Source organism: Chlorocebus sabaeus, chromosome 7 (assembly GCF_047675955.1).
Source record: "Chlorocebus sabaeus isolate Y175 chromosome 7, mChlSab1.0.hap1, whole genome shotgun sequence".
NCBI lineage: Eukaryota > Metazoa > Chordata > Mammalia > Primates > Cercopithecidae > Chlorocebus > Chlorocebus sabaeus.
In genome coordinates, this window is record NC_132910.1 from 36,096,063 (window position 1) to 36,121,595 (window position 25,533).

The window sequence follows — 25,533 nt, forward strand, 5'->3', positions numbered from 1 at the left end:
CCACATTGTCCAGTTCTTCTGTGGGCTGCTCTCCCTCTCTGCCACTTCTGCCAGACTGCCCACAATAAAGACATACAAATATCTTTCCACCCTGAATTTGACCCCTTCTATCTCACTCATGCATATCATCTTCCACTGTTATTTACTTAAAAGCTTTTTAAGGGAAAGGAAAATGACCCACTTCTCACTGGTTCCCTTAATTCACTATCTGACATATAACAGGTAACCCCCAAACACTTACTGAATTAAACTGACTTCTTATGTCTCCAAACACCCAAATGACCTTTTCGGTGGGGCTGTAATTAGAAATTTACATGTACTAATATAACACCAGCATTAAAATGTCCTGCCCAAGCTATCTTTTTTCTTCTCTGGCATGGAAAGTAAAAGCTACTTTCAGCTTGTATAGAGAAGTGACTTGTGTCCTTCTGCTAAGTTTCCTTTACTAACTCTCTGACATCATCAAAGTCACAATGAATTCTCAGTGTACAAAAGCCAATCATGGAGAAACAATCTGAAGGTCCAACTTAAAACCTTGTTCCTTTCCAGGAAGTTCCTTGTACCCACTGTTCTACATCAAAGGGGGTGGCTTCTTCAGAGACTGCAAGGCAAAGCAGATGTCACCCTGGCATTATGGCACTGCTTTCAGTTATTCTGGGTAGAAATCAATTATCTCTATATTTCACTGGAAAATTGTAAATTGCTTTACAAATAATGTACTACAGGTAACCAGGCTTCAGTGTGAATTAATGCCCTAATGTGAGCAAGTCTGACGGTGGACTCTAGTCTGCTTCTGTTAATTGTTTACAAACACGATTGTATCTGTGATGCACACTGAGCCAGCCCCATGGTGGGCAGAACAAATGTGGGGCTGGGGTGCAGCAGAGCTTGTCTGACTTAAACAACAGCATGCCCTCTAGGTCTGTTGTGTTTTCAGAAGTGAAAGCCCAAGCCTTCGGTACTCCAGGAATTAAGTGCTATATTTAGTATGGAATGTGGAAGTTAACCGCAAGACACCACCACACCGAATGTTGCCCAGTGAAGTAGAGAAAATCTGGCATGTCTGCTCAAAGGAATCACACAACAGGCAGCAACCACGCTTCTCCAAGCAGTGCCCAACCTTGGGCTCCTCTTTATGTTGTTTGGTATAAGTTTATCCACAGTGACGGAAAAGAAATGTGAAAACGACTGAGTCATTTTTAGAAAGTATTAAATACCTATTTGTGCTTCTGGACAGTCTTCCTGCATTTCTAGGACTTCAGCAGGCTCAGGAGCTGGTGTTTCAGGAACTTGCAAAAATTCCATCCTCCAAAACTAAATTTAAATAAGTACAAAAGTTAAAACATTACAAAACAGATTAAGGAACCAATTTACATTACTCAATGAAGATAGACTCTCAGGGTTAACAGACAGCTTAATTTCCATCATGTTATACAGTTAGATTTCCCGTATCTTGGAAGATGTGGCAGGGGACTGCCTACACACAATGGCTGTTTCAAAGTAGAGGGAAAAGATTATAGTCATATCAGTTTAAAAACATGGTTCAGGCCAGGCGCAGGGTCTCATGCCTATAATCCCAGCATTGTGGGAAGCCAAGGTAGGCGGATGATTTGAGGTCAGGAGTTTGAGATCAGCCAGGTCAACATGGTGAAACCCTGTCTCTACTAGAAGTACAAAAATTAGCCGGGCATAGCAGTCCATGATTGCAATTCCAGCTACTTGGGAGGCTGAGGCAGGAGAATTGCTTGAACCCGGGAGGCAGAGGTTTCAGTAAGCTGAGAATGCACCACTACACTCCAGCCTGGGCGACAGAGCAACTCACTCTGTCTCAAAAACAAAACAAAAACATAGTTCAACTAAGTAAACTTTTTTGTTTCCTACAAAAACCTCTCAGAGTCTTGCATATGTTAATATACATTATAGATCCCCAAGAAGGCACACAGTAAACAGAATCCCCAGGTGCCCAGCTAGGGAGCTATTTTATGCTGCTTCACAGATTGAGCATGTGAAACACCACTGTCGAGGAAGCGGACTCCAGGGTGTGTGTATATGTGAGTTTTTTTGTGTGTGTAGATGTGTATTGTGCGAGGTACAGGGTGTGGTAGTAGAGTGGCCTGATGGCCTCACTGTCTCTCCACATGTGACTCTAACTAAGGAGGGTGGTAATCAGCTGCTCTCTGCTTTTACAAAGAGCACAATTAAAGAAAAATAAGCACAAAGAAACATCTCCTGAGACAGAAACACTCAAATACTGCAACAGACTACAAAAGTGAATACTCCATTGCCTCTATTTTCTGTAGAGGCCCAGCACATAGCAACCTGAGAAGAGGATAAAGTACATCTAGGCTTCAGGTGCAGTCATCTGGGATCATAGCTGGGGACGCTGGAAGTGTTTTCCAGCACTGTGATTCTTTGTAGGGAAGAGACTTATCCCTGCTCACTATGTTTTCTCTACGAAGCCATTTGACAGGCTGAAAACCCAGTACTTCTGCAGTTTGCATTTTGAGCAATCCCAGTGTGACATGGGAATCATGTTTAAGTGACCTAATTGTGTCAAGTTGTCAAATGGCCAGTAGCACTACCAGATCTACTTAATAGGAAGAAAAGAGGCCAAGACACTGGTGTTCCTCATATCTGATAATGCAGAGGCCAAGGTTTGTCTGAACTGGAGCAAGAGTTCACTAAACATTACAACCTGTTCAGGTGTTCTTAACCTGTAGTTAGCTGCAAGTTTCAGGTAAACTGGGATGACAAATATCCTAATGAGTTTTTCTCTCAGCTCACTTACCCGAACCACTCCATCTGAGTGTCCTGTCACTATGACGTTCTGTGTGTCCCATTCGTTCATCTCCGACACGCAGCAGCAGATGATCTGCTGGCTCCTACCTGTGAATGTGTTGACACTCACGATAGGGTTCCCATTGATGCTCCACACATGGATGTATGTGCCAGCGCAGGACACAATGTCCCCCTGAGAAGAGAGAGAAAAATGTCATTCTCTTTGCTCCCTTCCAATTACCTTCTGGTTTCTGAAGCAAACTGAATCCCTGGCCTAGTTCTCAGAAAGCTTTTCAGTCCCAAGACTAGCGGCTAATTTCTTAGGTAATCTGAAATTCAGTGCTTGCTGACTTAAAAAAAATACCCTGAACAAAGGCTTAAGAATTCACAGTTGAGTGGATGCAGTGGCCAAAGGGACCCCGGATGGAGACAAAGGGTAGGTTCACGTCCCTGGCACACTGCTGAGCAAGGTCTGGCGACACAAGAAAGCTCCCTGTCATCTGAGGAGATGATGAACTACTCTTCTTCCTCCCATTGTTAACAAAATCTATTACGCCTTTCATCTAGAGGCAGGAATCCACCTCCACTTTTACAAAATGAATCCAACCACTAAAACCACAGGGTAGAAGAGGCATTTTTCAGTTCAGATATAGTTGTGTTTCTTCAATAAATCAAAAGGCACAATCTTGGTAATGCTGTAATATCCTATTTTAAAATCTGTATTCAAAATAGGGGTGGGGGAATGTGGGGGGAGAAAAGGGGTGGTACATGGGTCACTTCTTGGCAAACTTAGTAAAAACCAAGATCCCTGAGCTAACTTATGTTTTCATGAGTTCCAAAGATAGAAAAGAACAACCTATTTTCTCAAATTCTACCAGGCTGGGCTCTACCTAACCTGGTGAGAACACAACCCACTATAGTTAAAGAAAGGAGGATGCTTTCTGAAGCATCTCCTGTATGCCAGTCACTGGGGTGGAGACTTCAGATGTTCTAGTTAACACAGAAACCTTGTGAGACTATCATTAGCCTTGCTTTAAAGGATGAAAGTGAGGGGCAAAGAACTTAAGTAACTTATTTATCATCAGAGATTTGAAGCCAGCTTTCTATAGCCCCAAAACTTATATACCATACCGTGCTGCCTCTCTCATTCCTAAGATAGTCTGGATATCACGATGCTGGGTATTAGCTTTAGAAAAGACCTGGTAAAGTTCAGTACCCTCAGGAGATACATAAGAACCTACATAAGTCTGAAGATGGTCAGCAAAAACAGAGGAGAACTAGAAGCTGCAAAGCAGCATCAACACATAAGAAGGTAAGGTGGAGGAGGCTGGGGTAGGGTGAGGAGGAGGACTAGGCCTGTTCCATCCAGTCTGTGCTGCACCGTCTGTGCTGGTCTTGCTACTGCTCCTCCTTATTCCTCCCATCCCCCAGCTCTTCTTCTACCAAAATGGCAAGAAATAAACCAAAACCCAAACTGAAACAATACTTAGCAAAGCATTGTTGTGTCTACTTCTATATCAGTTACTGAACCATCTCTGACTATGAGTGTCAGCAGTTGAATTTTAATTAGTGGCTTCAGTCTCTGCAAGAGACAATTGCTCCATTCTGCACTGGGCAAGACCTTCTTCAGTTACTCTGGGGACTTAATTAGAGTTTTATTAGAGTAAATCCTGTTGTTATGAAGGCAGAGACATAAGAAGAATTAAAGGCAAAGAGGCGCTGGCCTAAAATGTAAACTGAAATAAAGCAGACTTGATATTGGTTGGAGAAACACAACAGAAATAGAAATCTTTTCATGAGTTATTAAGATATTACAAGAGCATCTTAAAAAAAAAAGACTGCTTTTGTAGTATTTGCAGCAAATATTGCAATCCAGTAGTGTACACTGGCTCAAGCAACTGGCCATAATAAAATTATCAGTATTTAGGTTAAGAACAACCCCAAAACAAAGTGCTCCAAATAATGGATTAAGCATCTGATTCAACACTGCTGCATCAGTGCAGTTCTACAGCACCCACATTTTTGTAAAGCTCTTTAGGTTCAAATGTTTGCACGACCAACCCAAGGTGTTGTTCTGAAAACCTCTTAAAGCTTTCAGACAAACAAATTTGGCTCTTCTACCCTTGCATGTCCCCTACTCATTCTCAACCTGAGTACACCTGCCATTATTAATCAGACACTCTAAATGACTGACAACTATAAATGAATTTCTTTTTCCTTTTCAAATAAGATGACTACAAGATAGTTGACTAAAAGTGTTAACACTGAGTAACTTCTGGTAGAAATCAAAGATGCAGCATCCTTGATGAGGAAAGCTGTCTGTGTAGGTGACAGTGTGAACGTCACTCAATGACATGGCTAGAACTGTTCTGTGCATGAAGGATGGCCCTACGGTAGGGGTGAAGGTAAGATGGCAATGGATATGTACAGCTAAGAAGCGATGAGGCTTGGGTGGGTTCCTGCCGACTCCCAAGACTGATTTGTATATGGGGCATCACCTACATGCTGACACACATCATCTACTTACTAATGCGATAAGCTTGTGGGGCCTCAGTCTCTGTAAACCTGCCCTCAAGCTTCCCCTGCTTCAAGACCATCTTAGCAATGAATCTCCTCTTGTCTGCTTCAGGTGGGCTTGGTTTGTGTACAGTGCTCCTAGACAAGGGCATTTATTTTATTTGACTTCTTTCATTTATTTGTGTATGAACTATTTATTTCTGAAAAGAGATAGCATCTTCTGATAACTTTTAGATCTGTTTTGAAAAGAGCTATATAAGAATTTTTCTCTTGTTTGGGTACCCAAATGTCATCCTTTTTACTTTCCATACTCTGACTATATTTTATTAAAAATTTCAACACATTTCTAATGTTCTTCTTTTTCTATTGTCCAGGCTGGAGTGCAGTGGAGCAATCTCGGCTCACTGCCATCTCCACATCCCAGGTTCAAGCGATTCTTCTGCCTCATCCTCCCAGATAGCTAGGATTAAAGGCACCCACCACTGGCCCGGCTAATTTTTGTGCTTTTAGTAGAGACGGAGTTTCACTATGTGGCTAGGCTGGTCTGGAACTCCTGACCTCAAATGATCCACCTGCAGTGGCCTCCCAAAGTGCTGGGATTATAGGCATGAGCCACCAAGCCCGGCCAATTTCTAACATTCTTAACAAATCCTACAGATTTCTTGTTTTTTAAAAAAATTCTAGAAAGCTTTGTTTTATTTTAATCGAATCTTGTTCTAATGTATGCAGCAGTGAATGGATTTTAAGACAAAACTGCTCTCTGGATTACAAACTTTAACATCTACTTGCTTTTCAAACAACACTAAGTCAAAGCAAATGTAGTAACTTTTATAAAATGAGTGTCTATAACTTCAAAAACAATGAGTCATTTTTTAGAAGAAAAATTTATTATTTTTTTAAGAGACAGTGTTTTGTTGTGTTTCCCAGGTCGGAGTACGACGGCTATCACAGGCACAGCCCACTACTGATCAGCATGGGAATTCTGATCTGCTCCATCTCCAACCTGGGCTGGTTTACCCCTCCTTAGGCAACCTGCTGGTCTCTGGCTTTCAGGAGGTCGTCATATCAATGCTGACCTTAGTGCAGACATCTGATGGGTATAGTGCCTACAGCCCAGAAGTCCTGGGCTCAAGTCATCCTCCCACCTTAGCCTCCTGAGTAGCTGCAACTACAGACACGTTCCCCCGAGCCCCACCATTGTTAATGTATTTTGGCCAAGACTACTTGTTTACCTAAAAGTAAGTGAAGTGGGCAATTTACTACTTACTGTTAATTCATTGATACAAAGAGCAGAAACTGGAGCTCGATGCCCGCGAAGCTGGGTTAGAAATGACAGTTTGTTCAAATCCCAAATGATACAGGTTCGATCCCGGGACCCACTGACAATTATGTGATAGGCTAATGATGCTGTGGCGCAGGTGACGGTATCAGTGTGGCCCAATAAGGCCTACAAATGAGAACAAACAAACAAAATCAGGTTGATCTCAGTGACAGGGTTCCACGGCGACTCCAGAAGCTCCTGGATGCATCAGGAAGCAGTGGCATGCATGCTGGGTAGCAGGTGACTCGAGCAGTGGTGTCTGGACAGTCTGGAAGGCAGACCTCCTTTCTCCTCCTGCTGACTGCCCTTGCCTCAGTCCATGGGGGTAGAGAGAAGTCTGGAGCATTCTGGAGGCTCTCCTCTCTGTTTTCGCATTACTTCTTTCATGGAGGTGGGCCAGGATCTTAGAAGGAAGAGGGAATGACAACCACAACCCAGCTTGGGTTTCTTTATACCATTTTTATGTAGAGATGTATTGATTATGGGCACCAAAAATACAGAATTTCAACTCTGTATCTATTCTTTTATGCCACAAACTCCTGTTCAGATCATTCTAAGGAATTACAATTGAATGAATTTTTAGAAAAAATGCATAAACTGTGAGAACCACATGGTTATAGCACGTGGTCTACAACAGACAAAGGGAGAATGTAGTCCTGAGGCATCAACATGCCGAAGTCCTGCTGCCAATGGGAGGTATCTGAATATCTGCCTGAGAGGAATTCTTTCTTTAAACTAGAATAAGAACTTCCCTCTTTTGCTGGAATATGAAGAGAAACAGGACCGAGGGAAATGGCAATGTGTGAAAATAAGTAAATATTCTGAAGAAAAAGATTTAGATTACTGTTAGTAGTTCCTAAGTACTTAGAATGGGCCATCTGTCCCGGCAGAAAAATATATCCGCTTAATAATGAGTTGGCTTCATCTGCCGCCTTCCACACTAGGATGTAAGAAGTCGCCTTCTATTGTACATTTGGGGAGAGCCTTGGGTGTAAATCAGTGCAAACTTGGAGGAGAGATTTTTCTATCATGTATAGTAGGTATTTTTTATAGATTGAAGGTTGATCAATTTTTTAATACTTTCGAGAGAGAAAACCATCTGTGTATACACATGAAATATATATGTGTGTGTGCATGCGCGCGCACAATATAAAAAAATGAGGTGGCTTAAAATTTTGGTCATATAGACATCTTTATTGCATGCTTAGCAAACTCCAGGAAACCATTTTAAGTAGGAAGTCCTTTTTATTGGCACATTACTTTCAAAGTGCATTTTCTAAATGGAAAATATTTTTAAGCAGTATAATTTGGATCAGCAAAATGTACTATAAACCTTGTAATCTGTTCATTTCAAGACTTTCTCCCTCTTTATATGGCTTGCCTCAGGACCTAGCAACTCTGTGAAGTTCTGGCCTATACAGATGATTCAGTTTTATACTGAACAGGGGTTCAATTTTTTTCTATAGGTATTTATGACACAACTGTTTGAGTTTGGCTTTTAAAATAGCTTTGAAGTCAGACAGAACTTAAATTATAGCTTTATTGCTACATGTGACTTTAGACCACTCTAACCTGTGTCTTTTTCAGGGGTAAGATGGGGCTAATAACTACCTTGTAGAATTGTGTGGACTAAAGTTTTGTATTTGTAGAATACTCAACACAGTCCCCTGAAATAGAGGTGTTCAAGAAATGACAAGTGGTATTGTTACATTATTTTTCAAATTTGTATCATTAAAAATACTTAGATATATGCTCTTTATTTAAAAAAAGTTCTCTCTCAAATCAAATATTATGAAATGGCTTAATTATAAAAGGACTCTTGCTTTAAGTAAAAATTAATAATAGAATCATGTATGTAACAGGCAATCAGAAATACTTGTTAATTAAATCATCAAGGGCTCTATTGAATATATTCATGAGTTTGGCATATCCTTAAGTATATGACAAATGAGAAAAGAGAAAAACAAAGAACAAAGAATTTAGTGGCAGATAAATGGAAATCACCCTGGAAGGAAATTAATGAGTCAATAGCAAACATAATTCAGTTTGCAAAAATTCAATTTGGACTTTTGCATTTATATTACTTAAATACACTGAAATATATGTTACCTAAAGACAACTATCTTCAGATTTTAACAAAGGGACCGGCTTAGATCATTGTTAGAAACAGCTTATTCTGATTTCCTTTATTTTTTGAAAAAGTATTTCTAGCAACAGAACGTAACTTTGGTTTTTGTCCATTATATCTGAAGTACCTCAGAATTATAGAAGCTTTTTACTTTCTGAAGGGTGTAGGCACAGGAGATGGACTATGTCCCTCTTGGCATTTTCTATGCTCTCTCTTACCTGTTTGAGGGTGAGGATCTTGGCCTTTTCTTTGGAGGTGCCCATCTCCCACACACACACAACCGTGCTTGTTCCACCCGTGATGACCAGCTTGGGGTTGGGGCAGATTGCACAGAGAATCTGGCCCCACTCAGACAAACATTCATAAACAGTCACGGCCTGTAAAGTAAAATGGATGTGAGACACACACGGGGTTAAGTACTACAAACTTCTGAAACTCAAGGAGCAGAGCTGAGTGGAGGTGCAGGCACCTTACTGGCAAATAGCAGCTCATGTTCTGAGCTAGCTTTAGTTCAGAAGCATATCCACTGAATCTCTACCCTGAACTACCCCTACCACCTCCAACTATTGCTGCTGCTGAAAGCCATAACCAAAAAGGACTTTGTTCATAATGGGGGTCTCTGGTTTCTCCAGACTGGGAAAATGATGCTGAAATTGTGTGACCTATGGAAGGTGCAGGGGACAATGTGGCAAAAGGCTGCATTTGCTGTAGATAGAATGTGAAAAGAGAGCGTGACTGCTGCTGTTTAAGGAGAACATCAACAAAATGGAATCGTGTTAGAAAACAACATAACAGACTGTGCAGATTGTTTTTGTCTTGCATTTGGGAGGGGACTGTTGGAGGGCAAACACAGGGCACTAAAGGATCACTACAGATTGTCTCTCCAAGAGGTACTTACGGGACCCAAAACAGTTGCTGTTGCTTCTTGTGGCATAGAGCAACAGGTTTTCTGCCAGCTTGTTTGGAGCACTAAAATGAAAAGTGGGCCAGATGGTGACTCATCAAAAGGAGGCTATTCTGGTTGACAGAAATGCTGAGCACCTTGCTGGCTGGGATCTCTCAGAGGAATTCTTTGAGTGAGAAGAAAACTGCTAGCCCCTATTACACAACTTTGCAAAAGAGGCTTGTTCTTCAGGGAACGTGACGTCTCTATGAACTCCCTTATCCTGCTCTCATTCAGTGAAGCACTCCTTTCCCCAAATAGGAAAGCTCACTTTTCCTTTGGGGTTTGGAGGAACAGCTGACAAGTCCTTGGACTGGGTACTCCCCAACCCTATTACTCATATAGGATAGCCAGACCACAAAAGAGCAATAATAAATAAGTAGGCAGGAAATAATGCAAACCTTGTCTGACTCATAGGTTCCCAGTCTGCAACTGAGGTCTGCATATCCCCAAGCAAAACTTTTATTCCAGGTTGGTGGGATAAGAACCTTATTCTGTTCCACGGCAAGAATACCTTTATCTGTACATACAATTTGTCCCACAGGTTCTTTGAGTTCTATAAAAAAGAAATCATGGTATTAGGACAGGAACAGGAAAAACTAACGTCATTATCTCATAGAGGATGATAATTTCAAATATTCATATAAATCAAGCATCCTGACACCTACATTGAGACAAAATAATCTCAGAAATAGAGCTGGGCTTTTGAATCTCCCACAAGACCTGCTGGGTAGAATGCTGAACCTAACAGGTCCTCTGCAGGACTTCCCTCCAGTTTTCCTATTTCTGGGCACTCTCTGGTTAGGTTACTTACCATTCAGGTCTGCCTCTCTAGGGTTGTACAGAGTAATCTGGGATGCTCCCCAGAATGTCATAGGGACACAGATGATCAACAAATCTATGTCCTTAGTACTTCCCAAGTCATAGCCAGCCCTTAGACTTCCTCAAGGAAGGTCATGTCATTCCCCAGAGGCACGCACTCCTTGCTCCACGCCAGCACTCTGATGACCACATTACTACTCCAGAAAAATCGCCAGGAGTGACTGACGCTGGCACAGAGCAGAGTCTGTGTAATGAGGCCAAATGGCATAGAATGGCACACAAGTTAACCAGACTTTGTTCCAATTCTTGGATATTTTTAAGCGACAACTTCAAGATTTTGCAGAACTTTTTTTTTTCATTCTAAGGGAAAAAAACTTACTTGAAAAAATATTTTTACATATCCCATTATACCATTAGATAAAAGATAGATGTCTTTTCACTGGCATACTAAAAATATGTTCTTTTACTAATATATCGGATAGGCAGAACATATTTAAATGAGAATGAAATTATGAAGCCAATTTTTTTTTTAACCTATAAAGTTGAAGTTACAAGATTTTGGTATTTTAGAGCTCTGATTATCTTAAAGAGGAGAGAGAAGACTGTTTGGTTCCGATATGAAGTCCAACAAGCCAAAAAAAGAAAACAGAGAAAAAAAAGCAAAAAGAGAAAATATAAATACTAGTAGGTACTTGGTAATTTAACACAAAATCTATGGCACTTATTAAACAAATTATGCTATTGTCAAAAAGCACATTTGTTATTGTTAAACTGGGATTATTAAATAATCCCATTAAATCACAAATCAAAAGTTTATTTCTCATTATTTTACCTTTCACAGGTGTTAGAGAAGGCCTCAAGTTGTCTAGATGATGAAAAAAGATCTTGTCACTTGTAGATCCTGGTAGGACAGAGATTCCTGCATTGTCTCCATTGAGTCGACTTCTCACTCGCTTTGGTGGATGAGGTTTTTTAAATAACTGGTATGAAAGAAGATGACACACTTTATAATGAAAGATCACACTTATAAGCCCTTTTATATGCTAAGCATTGTGTTCTTATTTCAATTAAGATTCACAAGAACCAGTAGGTACTATATTATCTTCATTTCACACCTGAGGAAAGAGATTCAAAGAGGCTACGAAGATGGCCAGAGAACTCACACCTGAATAAGCAGGGGCAGGACTATGATACTAAAGCATCGGCTATTGTCTTGTTCTACGCTAAGCTGAATTCAAAATAACTTTCTAAAAGAAAGTTAACCTACAGTTGATTGACAATTATTTTCCAATGATATTCGAAAGTTAACTCTTAGTAGCCTAATACCATTCTGTGCCACTGAAGGCAGGCAGACATTCTATCTAATTGGATTATTTCTGGTTTCAACATGGCCTTTATGTGATTTAGAACCATCATTTTGGTGTCCTAAAAAGGTGTTACTGATTTGCTGAAAGTGTGAATATTATCATCTTCTTTGTACTCTGCTATGTTGTAAAGGGAAAAAAGAAAATAAAAATGTGCTACATCATCATTCAGTATTTCTATAGGATTAAAAATATTAATGGCTGGGTGAGGTGGCTCATGCCTGTAATCCCAGCACTTTGGGAGACCGAGGTGGGCAGATCATGACGTCAGGAGTTCGAGACCAGCCTGGCCAATATGGCGAAACCCGTCTCTACTAAAAATACAAAAATTAGCTGGGTGTGGTGGCACATGCCTGTAGTTCCAGCTACTTGGGATGCTGAGGCAGGAGAACTGCTTGAACGCAGGAGGTGGAGGTTGCAGTGAGCAAAGATTGCGCCACTGCACTCCAGCGTGGGCAACAAAGCAAGACTCCGTCTCAAAAAAAAAAAAAGTACATTTAAGATTACTATTTTTCAATTATTGTAAATCTTTGAGACAGGCATAGTTTCTGTTGGAAAACTAGTATTTGAGGAGGAGATCTGAAAAACTTTAAAGGAAATGAGATTTAAGATGAATACAACACCATCACACTTTGTAAATTAGATATTTGGGGTTTCCAAGAGAAAAAAAACAGAAAAAATTCTTTGTGCAGAGGAAGATACACATTCCAGGCTCTCAAACCTTTAAATGTTTTGTTCCTATTTTATCTACATAACGGACCAAAAGATCAGGTTTCTATAAAGATACATAGTTTTAAAGCACATTCATGAATGTGCATTTACTGAAGCACTTTTATGTGAGGACCTAAGGACAGAGCACTGCACCAGGCTGCGGGTATATAATGATGTATGGAGATGATGACCATAAAACCTACATTCCTGAGGATGGCCTTACTTGAAAGTACCCTCTATTACTCAATGTATGTCCCAGAAATATGTTGGCATCCAAACGATACTTCCCAGACTTCTGGCCTCTTCTACTTCAAAGTAGCACAAAAATCCTGCAACAGTGCAAGTGTCTTGATTTTTATGTTCAGAATATGTATTTCCCCTAGGGTATGAAAAATGGCTCCAGCCCTTGTAACTCTCAGGAAAAAGAACAAAGTTAACTAAATAAAGGTATAGCTAATATTCATCAACTGTGAATAGTTTATCAGCAAGTATTTTGCTTTAAAAAACACGGCCAGGTGCCATAGCTTATGCCTGTAATCCCAGCACTTTGGTAGCTGAGGTGTGAGGACTGCTTGAGTCTAGGAGTTCGAGGCCAGCCTGGGCAACACAGTGAGACTCTATCTCTATAAAACAAAAATAAATAAAAATAAAAGTAAACATGTTTCTTTTATGAGGGGATCAGATTGGTAGGTGATCAGACTGCATTGTGAATGGTACAGTTATAACATGTCCTGCTATCTATTATAGCTTTTCTATATAAAGAGATGTGTCATTGTTTTGTGTGTTCTCAAGTGTCAACCCTGGAAACCTCAAGGTCAGTTAACCTACAAAAAGGGAGTCCATGGAGACGTCTAAAGCAGGAACAGAGAAGGCAGCCAGGATCAAAGTAGGAGCCACTGGTACTTAGTAAAGGTGGGTGGTCTGACCAGCTCATCAAAGTGTGCCTCCACACTGTGGGGAAGTGCTGCAGTTACTACTGGTGCACCCAGCCCTCCTGCCATACCTCGGACAATGGCGATGAGAGAAGGGATGAGGTCTCTTCAGAGAGGTTTGCTCATCGCTGAACATGAAATAGGCCTACAGTATCTGGGTGCTGAAAGGCTTAGATCTTGGTCTTCCTCTCCAAGTTCCAGAAGGTGGTGAGGGCAGCTATTGCATGTCCTAGGCATTCCTGTGGCACGTGCTCTCACAGCACAGCATTTATGCCTATGTCAACAATCTAACCCAATCCAACATCATCTGTTCCCTGAACTACTACAATAGCTTTCTTAATGGTCTTCTGCTTCCCATTTGGGTACCCAGCAGTGTGTGTGTGTGTGTGTGTGTGTGTGTGACAGACACACAGAAAAAGAGAGAGAGAGAGAGAGGGAGAGGGAGAGAGAGAGAGAGAGAGAGGTGCACATAGAGTAGTTTCTTCTGACTGAGACCAGAATGAACTTCTAAAGTTTAAATATGACCATGTCATTTCTCTGCCTAAAATCAGCACTGGTTTCCCACTGGCCTCCAGACAAAACCTCATCTCCGTGTATGCGGCCTATAAGGCCCCTCCTGTTACGTCTTATGGAGGTTTAAGAAAGCACACCCTGCATTATTAGTCTGTAAGGGATAATTCTCTTTAAACAAAATTTTTATTTATTTGGAGTGTGAGAGTGAGAAAAAAGCAACAATGTAGGAATCTATTGAAATACTAGGTGATATTTATGGCTGTTTATTAAGTTAATCTAAACTTAATTATTTTGTGGTCATCCACAGTCTAGAGAAATGTTACAAAATTTACAAAATGAAACAGAGTACATCAATCATAAAAAAAGAACATCCATACCTGTTTAGGGATCTGACCGAAGTTATTAATGAACCCAATTGTGGCTGTCTCCTTTAGTGGGTCATTGATGTTGTAGATATCCACTTGACCCTCATAAAAAAGATGATGGAAGACATTTACAGCTTCTACTGCAGCAGGGCCTTGCTGTTTATACCCGAAGATTAAGTCAATCCACTCATGTAGATGGGCACTCACATAATCACACTCCAAAGCCTATAATTTCAAACACAGATTTAGTCACTGGCTGACTTCTATTACTTGCTCAGAGGCTGGAAAAACCTTGGTAAGTGGTTAATAGGAACAAAAATAACTAAAAATCATAAAAACAACATAGTAGTTCCCTCTTATTTGTGGTTTCACTTTCTGAGATTTTGGTTACCTGCAGTAAACCATGGTTTGAAATTATTATATTCATGAGAGTGAAATTCAAAGATCACATTCACATAGCTCTTAGTATGCTGTTATGATTGTTCTATTTTATTGTTATTATTCTTAATCTCTTACTATGCCTAATACATAAATTAACCTTTATCAGATGTATAGGAAAATACATAGTTTATATATACATAGGGTTTGGTACTATTCCTGGTTTCAGGTATCCACTGGGGTTCTTGGGATGTGTTCCCTGTAGATAAGGGGGCCTGGCTGTGTTAGTAACAAACAGGTAATACTCTGCTAGAGGCCCTGTCTTTGTATTATGTTCAATGACCAAATGAAATCCAACTTCAATTGCAAAGTGTCCTTCCATTACCTCACGATGGACTCTGATGAATTCTCGTGGGTCCCCTTTTGCCCAGGGTGGAAGGATAACATCTCCAAGCTTGGTGCCATTTTGTTTACAGCCTATGCAATTATATACATTAAAAAATTAAAAAAAAAAAAAAAAAGAAAGAATGGGATAAATGGTTAACTTTATATTAATCTGACAGACAAATGGTAGGTTAGATTCATTACCAGAGCACTGAAATTGTACACCAGAAAGGACTTCAGAGATTATCAATCTAGCATCCCTCAAGGTTGCTCCTCAGATCACTCCAGCAGAAACAGGTACTAAGTCAGCAAAACTGAGGCCCTCACTGCCAATGTCTTCAGGAAATGCTGAGTTACACAAAGTGAAACATGCTTCTTTCTGCAGAGTCTTGAGGGCAAGACTCCTCAGAGGTTTCATATGCTAACATGCACTGCCCTTCTCTAAGAGGGATATCGAATACAAAATGTCTGAAATTTAATTGACCATGGGACTCCTTTTCAGTGAAACATTTTGCAGGGTTACTGTTTTGAATCTCCTGGACACAGTCTCTTAGAGATATCTGCAATACAAGAGGTTTATCATATCGCTGACTCTTAGGTTCTCAAAAGAGCTCTGTAGAACTGGCATGTACTTTGCAGTAAGCATTCTCATTTAAAAAGTGAAATCTGAAATGACATAAGTTTTTGCTGTTATTGCATCATTTAACAGAAAAAATATTTGGAAAAACTATAGGGCTACCAAAACCAAAAAATAACATGTTGTGATAAAGCACATAAATAACATTTATTCCATATAAACTTATTTTAAGTGATAGCCAGATAATTTCTAAAATACAAAAGAAACCATTCACTATGAAATCTATCCACATCAAAATATATTAAATTTGGCTGCATCTAAGCAAAAAGGTTGTTTTTCTTTTTTGAAATATACCAAAAAAGTCACTTTAGCTTACAGAGTTTTTATAGGTACAAATCAGATTATCATTGTAAAAATGACTTTACAAACAACAATGTTGACTCACTAGTTTAATAGCAGTTGGTTAGATAAATACTCATGTTGGAAATTTTCATACAGAAATGCAGTTTTTCAAATTTTAGAACACAGAGCCAATTCCAAGTGAAAGTGAATAAAATATTTCCCTTAGATACAATCTTGCCTTTAGCATTGCTAGTTGATGGTTTATTGACAACGTGATATTAAGTAAGTGGTGCAAATATCAGTTTACTGTTTAAAGGAATGTCTTGACTTGGTTGGAAAGGTTACCATATGATTTAAGATAAAGATAAATCAAGTTATAACAACCCTTCCTCCTCAACCATACACACTGCACACTCTGTGCTGAATCTCCCTGAAATGCCCACTAGGCCTAATTTTTTGGTAATAATAAACAGGTAAAAAGGCTACTTGAGAAAGAAATTATTTTCAAAATTTTGCTATAATCCTTGAATACTTATTTGATAGATTTTTATTTTATGAACACTATATGCAATTTTAAAATGACATATAAAGGTAACACAGTCTGTAGGAAAGCCTTTGTCTAATTCTTTTACTTTTTTTTTTTTTAGATAGGGTCTTGCTCTGCTGCCCAGGCTGGACTGCAGTGGTATAATCATGGCTCACTTCAGCCTTGAGCTCCTGGCCTCACGTGATCCTCCCACCTCAGTCTCCCATGTACAGGCACGTGTCACCATGCCTGGCTAATTATTTTATTTTGAAGGGATGAGGTTTTGCTCTGTTGCTCAGGCTAATTTTGAACTCCTGGCTTCAAGTGATGCTCCTACCTTGGCGTCCCAAAGTGCTTGAATTATAGGCAAGAGCCAGCGCCTGGCCCTTAATTTTGCTATTCTGAAGCTCTCCTCCATGTGTATCCAAGGATATATGGACAAGAAGACCCCAGGGTGAATATTACTTATCTCATAGCAAGGGGAAAAAAAAATCCACGTGCTTTTTCTTTCTTTCTTTTTTTTCATTTGACACAGAATCTTGCTCTGTTGCCCGGGCTGGAGTGCAGTCGTGTGCTCTTGGCTCACTGCAACCTCTGCCTCCTGGATGAATCTTGTGCCTCAGCCTTCTGAGTAGCTGGGATTACAGGCACACACCACGATGCCCAGCGAATTTTTGTATTTTTAGTAGAGATGAGTTTTCACCATGTTAGCGAGGCTGGTCTCGAACTCTTGGCCTCAAGCAATCTGCCCACCTCAGTTTCCCAAAGTCCTGGGATTACAGGCGTGAGCCACTGCGACCGGCCCCAGGTGTGTTTTCTTTTACACCATTTACTATCTTTTCTGTGTGAAGAGGCAAACTGTGTTTTTTTTTTTTTTTTTTTCTATTGGGGTGAAATTCACATAAAGTCAACCATTTAAAGTGAACAATTCAGTGGCATTTAGTTCAGACACAATGTTATGCAACCATGATTTCTATCTAGTCCAAAACATTTTTATCACCCCCAAAGTAATCTTGTACCCATTAATCAGTAGCTGCCCTTATTACTTTCACTCCAGCCCCAGAACACCAATCTGTGTCCTGTCTCTGTGGACTTACCTATTCTGAGTATTTCCTATAAATGGAAATGTAGAAGATGTGACAGTTTTTACCTAGCTTCTTTCACTTTGCATAATGTTTCTGAGGTTCAACCACATTGCAGTATTTATTAGTGCCTCATTCACTCTCATGGACGAATAATATTTCATTGTATGTATGTGCTACAACTGGTTTATCTACTCATCACTTGATAGACATTTGAGCTGTTTCTGCCGTTTGGTTATTGTGAATAATGCTACTATGAACACGTTCATACACATACTTAATTGAGTTGCGTTTTCAATTCTATATACCAAGGAGTGGAACTGCTGGGTCATATGGAAATTCTGTTTAACTTTTTGAGGAACTGCCAAACTACTTCCCACAATGGCTAAACCATTTTATACAACCACCAGCAACGTATAAAGGTTCTAATTTTTCTATACCTTTGCCAGCCCTTGTTATTTTTTAGTTCCTCCCACCCCATTATGGTCATCCTAGTAAATATGAAGTGGTATCTCACTGTGGTTTTCATTTGCATTCCCCTAATGACTAATGATGTTGAGCATCTTTTCAAGAGTTCACCAGCCATTTGTATAACTTATTTGGGAAATTGTCTGTTCAAGTCCTTTGCCCATTTTCCAACTGGGTTGTTTGTCTTTTTGTTGTTGAGTTATAAGGGTTGTTTATATTCTAGATACTAGATCCTCATTAGATATATTATTTGCAAATATTTTCTTCCATTCTATAGGCATCTATTCATTTTCTTGATAACATTCTTAGATGCAGAAATTTCTAATTTCAATTAAGTCCAATTTATCTTTTGTTGTTGTTGCTTGTACTTTTGATATCATATTTAAGAATCCATTGCCAAATTCAAGATCATGAAGATTTACCCCTATGTTTTCTTTTAAGAGTCGTATGACTTTAGGTTTTATATACAGTGTTTTGAAGTGTTTTGTTTTTGAGACAGGGTGTCAGTTTATCACACAGGTTGGAGTGTAGTGGCATGAACACAGCTCTCTGTATCCTCGACCTCCTGGGATAAAGTGATCCTCCCACCTCAGTCTCCTGAGTAGCTGGGATTATAGGTGTACATCACCACGCCCAGCTAATTTTTGTATTTTTTGTAGAGATGAGGTTTTGCCATGTTGCCCAGGTTGGTCTTGAACTCCTGAGCTCAAGTGATTCACCTGCCTTGGCCTTCCCCAAAGTGCTGGGATTACAGGTGTGAGCCACCATGCTCGGCTCAACCACTGTTTTTTAAAGTATGCTATTTCAAGGAGGGAAGATAATTTGTTATAAGGGTGAACATAACAAAGATACATCCTCCTTTTTTTTAATTTACTTATTTTAAAAGTAGATTGGTTGGTTGGATTTGCAAGTGGTCTGTCTGGAACACCTTTGGAACATGGATTATCATAACTGATAGACGTTTCTGGAAAATTATGAGCTATCTCTTTCTTTCTGCACCTCTCCATATTTGTCTCTTTGACAGTGGTATCCCTGGGGAAGAAGGCAATATTCTCCAAAGTTGAATTATAAGTGAACATAAGAAAACACTAATGTGGCTGTCCGTGGTGGCTCATGCCTGTAACCCTTGCACTTTGGGAGGCTGAGGTGGGTGGACCACTTGAGGTCAGAAGTTCAAGACCAGCCTGGCCAACATGGGGAAACCCCATCTCTACTAAAAATATGAAAAAGAATTAGCCAGGCATGGTGGCGCATATAATCCCAGCTACTTGGGAGGCTGAGGCACGAGAATTGCTTGGACCTGTAAGGTGGAGGCTGCGGTGAGCAGAGATTATGCCACTGCACTCCAGCTTGGGTGACAGAGCAAGACTCTGTCTCAAAAAAAGAAAATGCTAATGTGCATTCATAGTCAAAGGCTATAGCAGGTATTTGTTGATTGTCCTTGTTGACTATCTATTCTATTCTTTTGGGAAAACCCATCACTTTCTCTAATTCTAAGCCCTAAAGTTGTATCTTTAGCCGCTCAAGGGTGAGCTCTAGGCATAACTGGAGGTAATAAAATCAATTTCAGGACGTTTCCTGGGGCTCTGGAGACAGTCTTGTTATCTTCCCCATTAGATCCCATTTCACAAAGGTAGAGTTGCTGATGGACAATTAAATACACAAAAATTATCTTTAGCAAACTTCAAATAGAAATATCTTTCATATGTATAGGATACAAACACTTCCCTGTATTTTCTGTTCATGAAAATTTGGAGGTAGTACAGTTATAATTTATGTGCTAACTCTTATAAAACAGTAGAAAATACAAAGAATTGAAAAAATATAAAACAACAAATATCTGGCAGGAATATTCTAACATGAAAACAATGGAATTCTGATATGCTTTAAAAGAAATACTCAGAAGCACAGATCAGCAAACTGTGTTCCAATAAACTGTAACCAAAGTCAAATCTACTTCCTCTAACAGCCAGATAATATAAAAACAGCACTGATCAAGTTTTTCTTGTTTTTATAAGTGCTGATTTGGTCCTGTTTTTCTAGAAAATTGAGCCCTTACAGGATAAAGAAAAGGGATTTACTTAAAGTTATTCTGAAGTTCTAATTTTAAAACACATTAGCATATAAACCAAGAATATATTAGGCAATAAACGAGATTAAAACAATACGTGAAAAATTCGGATATACCACTCTTAGCTATTAATGGGTTTCAACAGTAACATTTTTCAAATAAATTTTCACTTCACCTTTGTTTTCATCAAAACAACAAAATTCTAAATGTAGGAAGTAATCTGTCTCAATATTTATTTATTTAGAGACGGAGTCTCGCTCTGTTGCCCAGGCTGGAGTGCAGTTCACGATCTCGGCTCGCTGCAACCTCCACTTCCCAGGTTCAAGCAATTTTCCTGCCTCAGCCTCCCGAGTAGCTGGGTGGGATTACAGGGGCCCACTACCATGTCCAGCTAATTTTTGTAACCTCAAAAATGACATGTAACCACACCCAATTATAGCAAATGACTGCAAGAAACTATAACAAAATTTTTTTCTTGTTAATGTGTGCTGCAGACAATCTTTAGAAAAGTGATTTATTTCTATTGGGCTTTTCCTGGCTAACATTCCTAAGACAGTGCCACAGCTCTACGTACCTAGATCGAAGTTGTTGGAATTGAATAGGAATTCTGGTAAATAAAAGAACTCTGGAATAAGTTCTTTTACATCTGCCATGTTGTGCTTTGATGCTGAATACCAGGCCTCGCGCACACTGTGAAACATCCGGTCAGCCAGGTCAAAGTGGCCACCCTGTGGGCAGAATGAGAAGACACCTCTCTATTACAGAACATTCCCACCGGACAGCTTCTATCAAGCTCAAGAGCTTGAAAATTCCAACTATATTTGGTGACATTTCAATTTCCCATTATCCTACATTAAATGCACAAAAATTTTTAATAAACATGAAACATCTATTTCTCTTTGGGGTAATCCTTACAGAGGGTTCTCTCCACATTTGTTTTATAATCAAACTGAAAATCAAATGTAAAGATTTTAAAAAGTCATCCAAAAAATAGTAGATTTTAAAGAGAGGACAAGGCTGTAAGAAATATGAGTTCTTCCATAGTTTGATGATGCCATCACAAGAAAAGATTCTAATGTAAATCATCTACAGTTGGAAACATTCAAATTATGTTTTGAATGTTTTTTGCATAAATTAACATGATATGCAAGTTCTCATACTAATGAGAATTAAATGGAGAATTAGAAAAGGTGATCAGTTACAGACTGATAAAGCAAATTAAAATAGAAAAGGGATATTTTTGACTACACAGCCTCATAGGTACACTACCCATCTTCTTCAGTAAAGCCCCCCATGCTGCTGTGTTTTAAGTGAACACGGTGTACCTGTCTTATGATGCTCACTGTGGGAAACTGCCAAAGTCCATGCCGTGGTTGCCAAGGCCTGCCATACAATGTAGCCCCTGTTTCCTTGTTGACCTCTTCCCTTACAACTAACTTTCCTCCTTACTTACTCTATTCTGGACACACTGGCCACTGGGCTGCTCCTCAAACATGTCAGATACAAGCCTGCCTTAGAGCCCTTGCACAAGCTCTTCCCTCTGCCTGGAACATGTATCTCCAGATGTCTGCAGAAGCAACACCCTTACCTCTTTTAGACTTTTTTTCACAGGAGACCTACTCTGATCACTCTACTTAAAACTGCATCCCACCCTGCCCAACCTCCTGTTCTCTCCACCTCCCATCCCCCTTTCCGGACCTATATCTTTCTGATAGCTTTTATCACATTCTAAAACACCTTACAGTTTTCTTATTTTTGATATTTGGCTGTCTCCTTCAACTGAAATACATAAACTGCACAGGTAAGGCTTTTCTCTTTATTAACTGAAGTCCTCCCAAGTACCTGGAACAGTGCCTGGCACACAGTAGGTATTTATCAAATATGTGCTGAATAAATGAAAGAGAATGTCCAGAAAAGCAATCATAATCGAGGACACAGAGAATGAGCTGGAATATATCATGTTTTTCTAAAATAAAAATTGTTTAATTCAACCAGTTAGGGCTGGTTGAAAAATGTATGCTACTTATGCATTTGATTAAAGGATGCTGGCACTTATTTGTTCTAAGTGAATTGTAGTTCATTAATCAATTTTGGTCCAACAAAATTCTACTTTAGTCATGTAATTACTTTGTCATTAAAACTTCACAGAGCTTCTTATAACGGAAGATAATGGTATTTTAAAAGGTGACATTTTAGATAGAAGAGGCTAATATAAAATAGAAAAACCTCCAATTTAAAGTTTTACCTGTAGCCTTAAGAATATCTGTGTGAAAGGCTCCATCCTCACAAGGTATGAGGCCACAATCATTGCAGATGAATAGTGGGTCCCATAGTGGTATGCGGGAGTTTCTCCTGTTTAAGAAAATTAAAGCATAATTGAAACCAAAAGAAGAAATATGAAAAATAAAATCAGTATTACTTTATGTTTGGAAATAGCCCATGTGATAACTGTGACACTAAATGCAGTTAGTACTGGCATTTTCAGCAGGAAAACTTCATGATGACACCACTATCCCTCTCTTCTATATTTGACAGTAGTCCAAATTAAGTATAATTCAATGGCCTATTCCCACAAACTTAGTATGTCTACCAATTTCATGTTTTGAGGCTTACTATAATAGTTAACCCTTAATAGTAGACCATCTTCCACTAAAGCAGGATATGCACTTATAGTCACTTTTTTATTAGGTTCTGGCTTTGCAATTACATATTTCTCTAAATCGTTGTTTATGAATATTAAGCACTTTTTATGTATTTTTACTATATATTCTCCTTGGCAGAGAGGGGGAACAAAAAGAGTTCACACAGGACTACAAGCTTAGGCTTTCTTTCTCCTTTGTTTGTTTTGCCTTTTTGAGGAAGAAACACAATAAACATTAAACATAATAAATAACAAGTAAACTATATAGTTTTAGAATATAGTCATTTTTTTTAAATGCAAAAGGGTTCTAAAAGTTGCCTCAATAAAATTAAAGAGAGACAATAAAGTGTGGTTCCTGGACTAAATATGATTAGAGACAGAGGCAGATTATGATGGGAAATTTCTGTCCTATGCAAAGCAGGAATACTTAGTTTTTCACCAATACTCTAATAAGCTATTTAAAATGCCTTCTAAGCATGGCCACAAGTTGGCATGCAAACCTGATTCCTCTGCTATAATAATCTGCATATATGTGTGGACATATAATGTATATAGATATGATATATAAGAAATTTGAAGGAGGATGTGAGAATGTCAGACCGCTACATAATGACTTACTTTTGAAACGTGGGTACAAGGTCCAATGACAGAAAAGGTTCCTTACCATTAGGATCCTCCCAGTCTTTATATCGCTTCTTATACTGAGCTAATCGTTCGTCTGTTTGTGCTCCCATTGGCTTAGCCAGGTTTCTAAACGTCTTGGGATTAGTAAGATCCACCTCCTAAAATACAAAATGTAACTCAATTTCAAGTTACTATACACTATCTAGCCTCACTAATGTAGATACAGTGGCTACAGTGGACAACGATGATTTATAAACACACTAGTATCTATGGGGTCAAGCTGGCATAACTGGACTCCAAAATAATGTTATGTATGTACTGTTTATCCACACTTTACAGACAGGCACATGGGAGTTGGTTAACCGATTCAGTTGGAAGATAAGTGCTTTGGAAATTATGTGTTTCACAGGGGAAGCCACTAAGGATCCAGGTTTAGGGGATGAGGATTAAGAGGCAAAATGCTTCCAAGTCTTGGCAAGGACCCAGCAGGAGACTGTGGACACAATAGCTCCAATTCATCGTTAACCTCATCACTCACATAATTGGAGGATCAGATCTCCCTTCTGTGTCCTCCCTCCCTCCACCCCCACCCTGTCTCCCTCCAATGTTACTTCTGAGCATTTTCTTCTCAGAGGTGATCTGGAACTGATATAAACTAGAACACTCAGTAATTCTTTCACCTCTAAAAGATAACATGACACCAGATCAAGTAACTTCCCAATGAGACGGATTCTTCTAGTTTACCAGAGATTACTTTACAAGTTGATGAGTTGACCTAATTCATATATTTAAAAGGAAACTAAAATTTACTCCCTGAGGATTTTGAAAGTAGAAATTTGAAATATGTGCCTGTGGCATATTTATGTCCTTTTTATAGGACATCATGAATAACCAGTTTTGCCAAACTTTTTTTTTTTTTTTTTTTTTTTTTTTTTTTTTTGAGACGGAGTCTGGCTCTGTCGCCCAGGCTGGAGTGCAGTGGCCGGATCTCAGCTCACTGCAAGCTCCGCCTCCCGGGTTTACGCCATTCTCCTGCCTCAGCCTCCCGAGTAGCTGGGACTACAGGCGCCGCCACCACGCCCGGCTAGTTTTTTTTTGTATTTTTTAGTAGAGACGGGGTTTCACCGTGTTAGCCAGGATGGTCTCGATCTCCTGACCTCGTGATCCGCCCGTCTCGGCCTCCCAAAGTGCTGGGATTACAGGCTTGAGCCACCGCGCCCGGCCGCCAAACTTTTATTTTTAAAAATCTTGGGCAGGAGAAACTGATCTACATTTCTGAATGTAAGTCAAGTTAGCATATTTGTTATCTCAAAGTTTATATGTAAAGTACCTCGTTTATATTTTCTGGTTAATTCAACAAATGTTAAAGTATGTACAAAGTGCCAGGCATCACCCTATTGGCTGAGAGTTGAGAGACACATAAAATGGTCTGTGTGCTCAAGGACCTTGACCCTATGATTACTGCAGGACTATGCTGTAAAAGAAAGCTCCATGTTTAAAATGGTGGGGAAAAAACCCAACATAGGTACCATATTATACAACTATAGGGCAGTGTGGGAATAGAAGGCAAAGGAGAAAAAGAACAGAAGGGTCCACATCACAGAGCTGGTACTTGAGTGTTTCCTGAAGGATGAAGTGGAGTTGGTCAGTTGAGTTAGTTGGTGGAGAGAAGAAATGCACGATGGGCACTGGGCAGGTCAGGCTGTGTGTGAAAAGCCACTAAATTACAGAAGAGGGATCTGCGGTGCCCCAGGATAGCTGTTCTGGGAGGACATGAGGAATATATACACAGGAGCTACAATGAAAAGGTTGCTATAGTGAGGATTTTCAACTCTCTCCCAAATTATGATGGTGATTCACTGAATAATTTTATTATTTATTTATTTTTACTTCATTATTTTATTTTTTTTTTTGAAACAGCTTCTTGCTCTGTTGCCTAGGCTGGAGTACAGAGGCACACTCTCAGCTCACAGCAATCTCCACCTCACCAGCTCAAGTGATCCTCCCCTTTCAGCCTCCTGAGTAGCTGGGACTACAGATACTTGT

General features: G+C 39.5%; 1 protein-coding gene across 11 annotated transcripts in view; it reads right to left on the reverse strand.

Annotated features, from left to right (window-relative positions):
• Positions 1-25,533, reverse strand: part of WDFY3 (WD repeat and FYVE domain containing 3) — a 308,566-nt gene that overhangs the window by 16,420 nt on the left and 266,613 nt on the right. For all 11 annotated transcript variants that reach the window (XM_073017468.1, XM_007999124.3, XM_007999126.3 and 8 more), the window contains 11 exons: positions 23,528-23,645; positions 22,468-22,574; positions 20,797-20,950; positions 15,158-15,249; positions 14,407-14,619; positions 11,342-11,489; positions 10,089-10,243; positions 8,963-9,121; positions 6,563-6,742; positions 2,789-2,971; positions 1,218-1,314 (listed from right to left, as the gene is read on the reverse strand). In XM_073017468.1, coding sequence (XP_072873569.1) covers positions 1,218-1,314; positions 2,789-2,971; positions 6,563-6,742; positions 8,963-9,121; positions 10,089-10,243; positions 11,342-11,489; positions 14,407-14,619; positions 15,158-15,249; positions 20,797-20,950; positions 22,468-22,574; positions 23,528-23,645 — 1,606 coding nt within the window. The remainder of the gene's footprint in view (positions 1-1,217; positions 1,315-2,788; positions 2,972-6,562; positions 6,743-8,962; positions 9,122-10,088; positions 10,244-11,341; positions 11,490-14,406; positions 14,620-15,157; positions 15,250-20,796; positions 20,951-22,467; positions 22,575-23,527; positions 23,646-25,533) is intronic.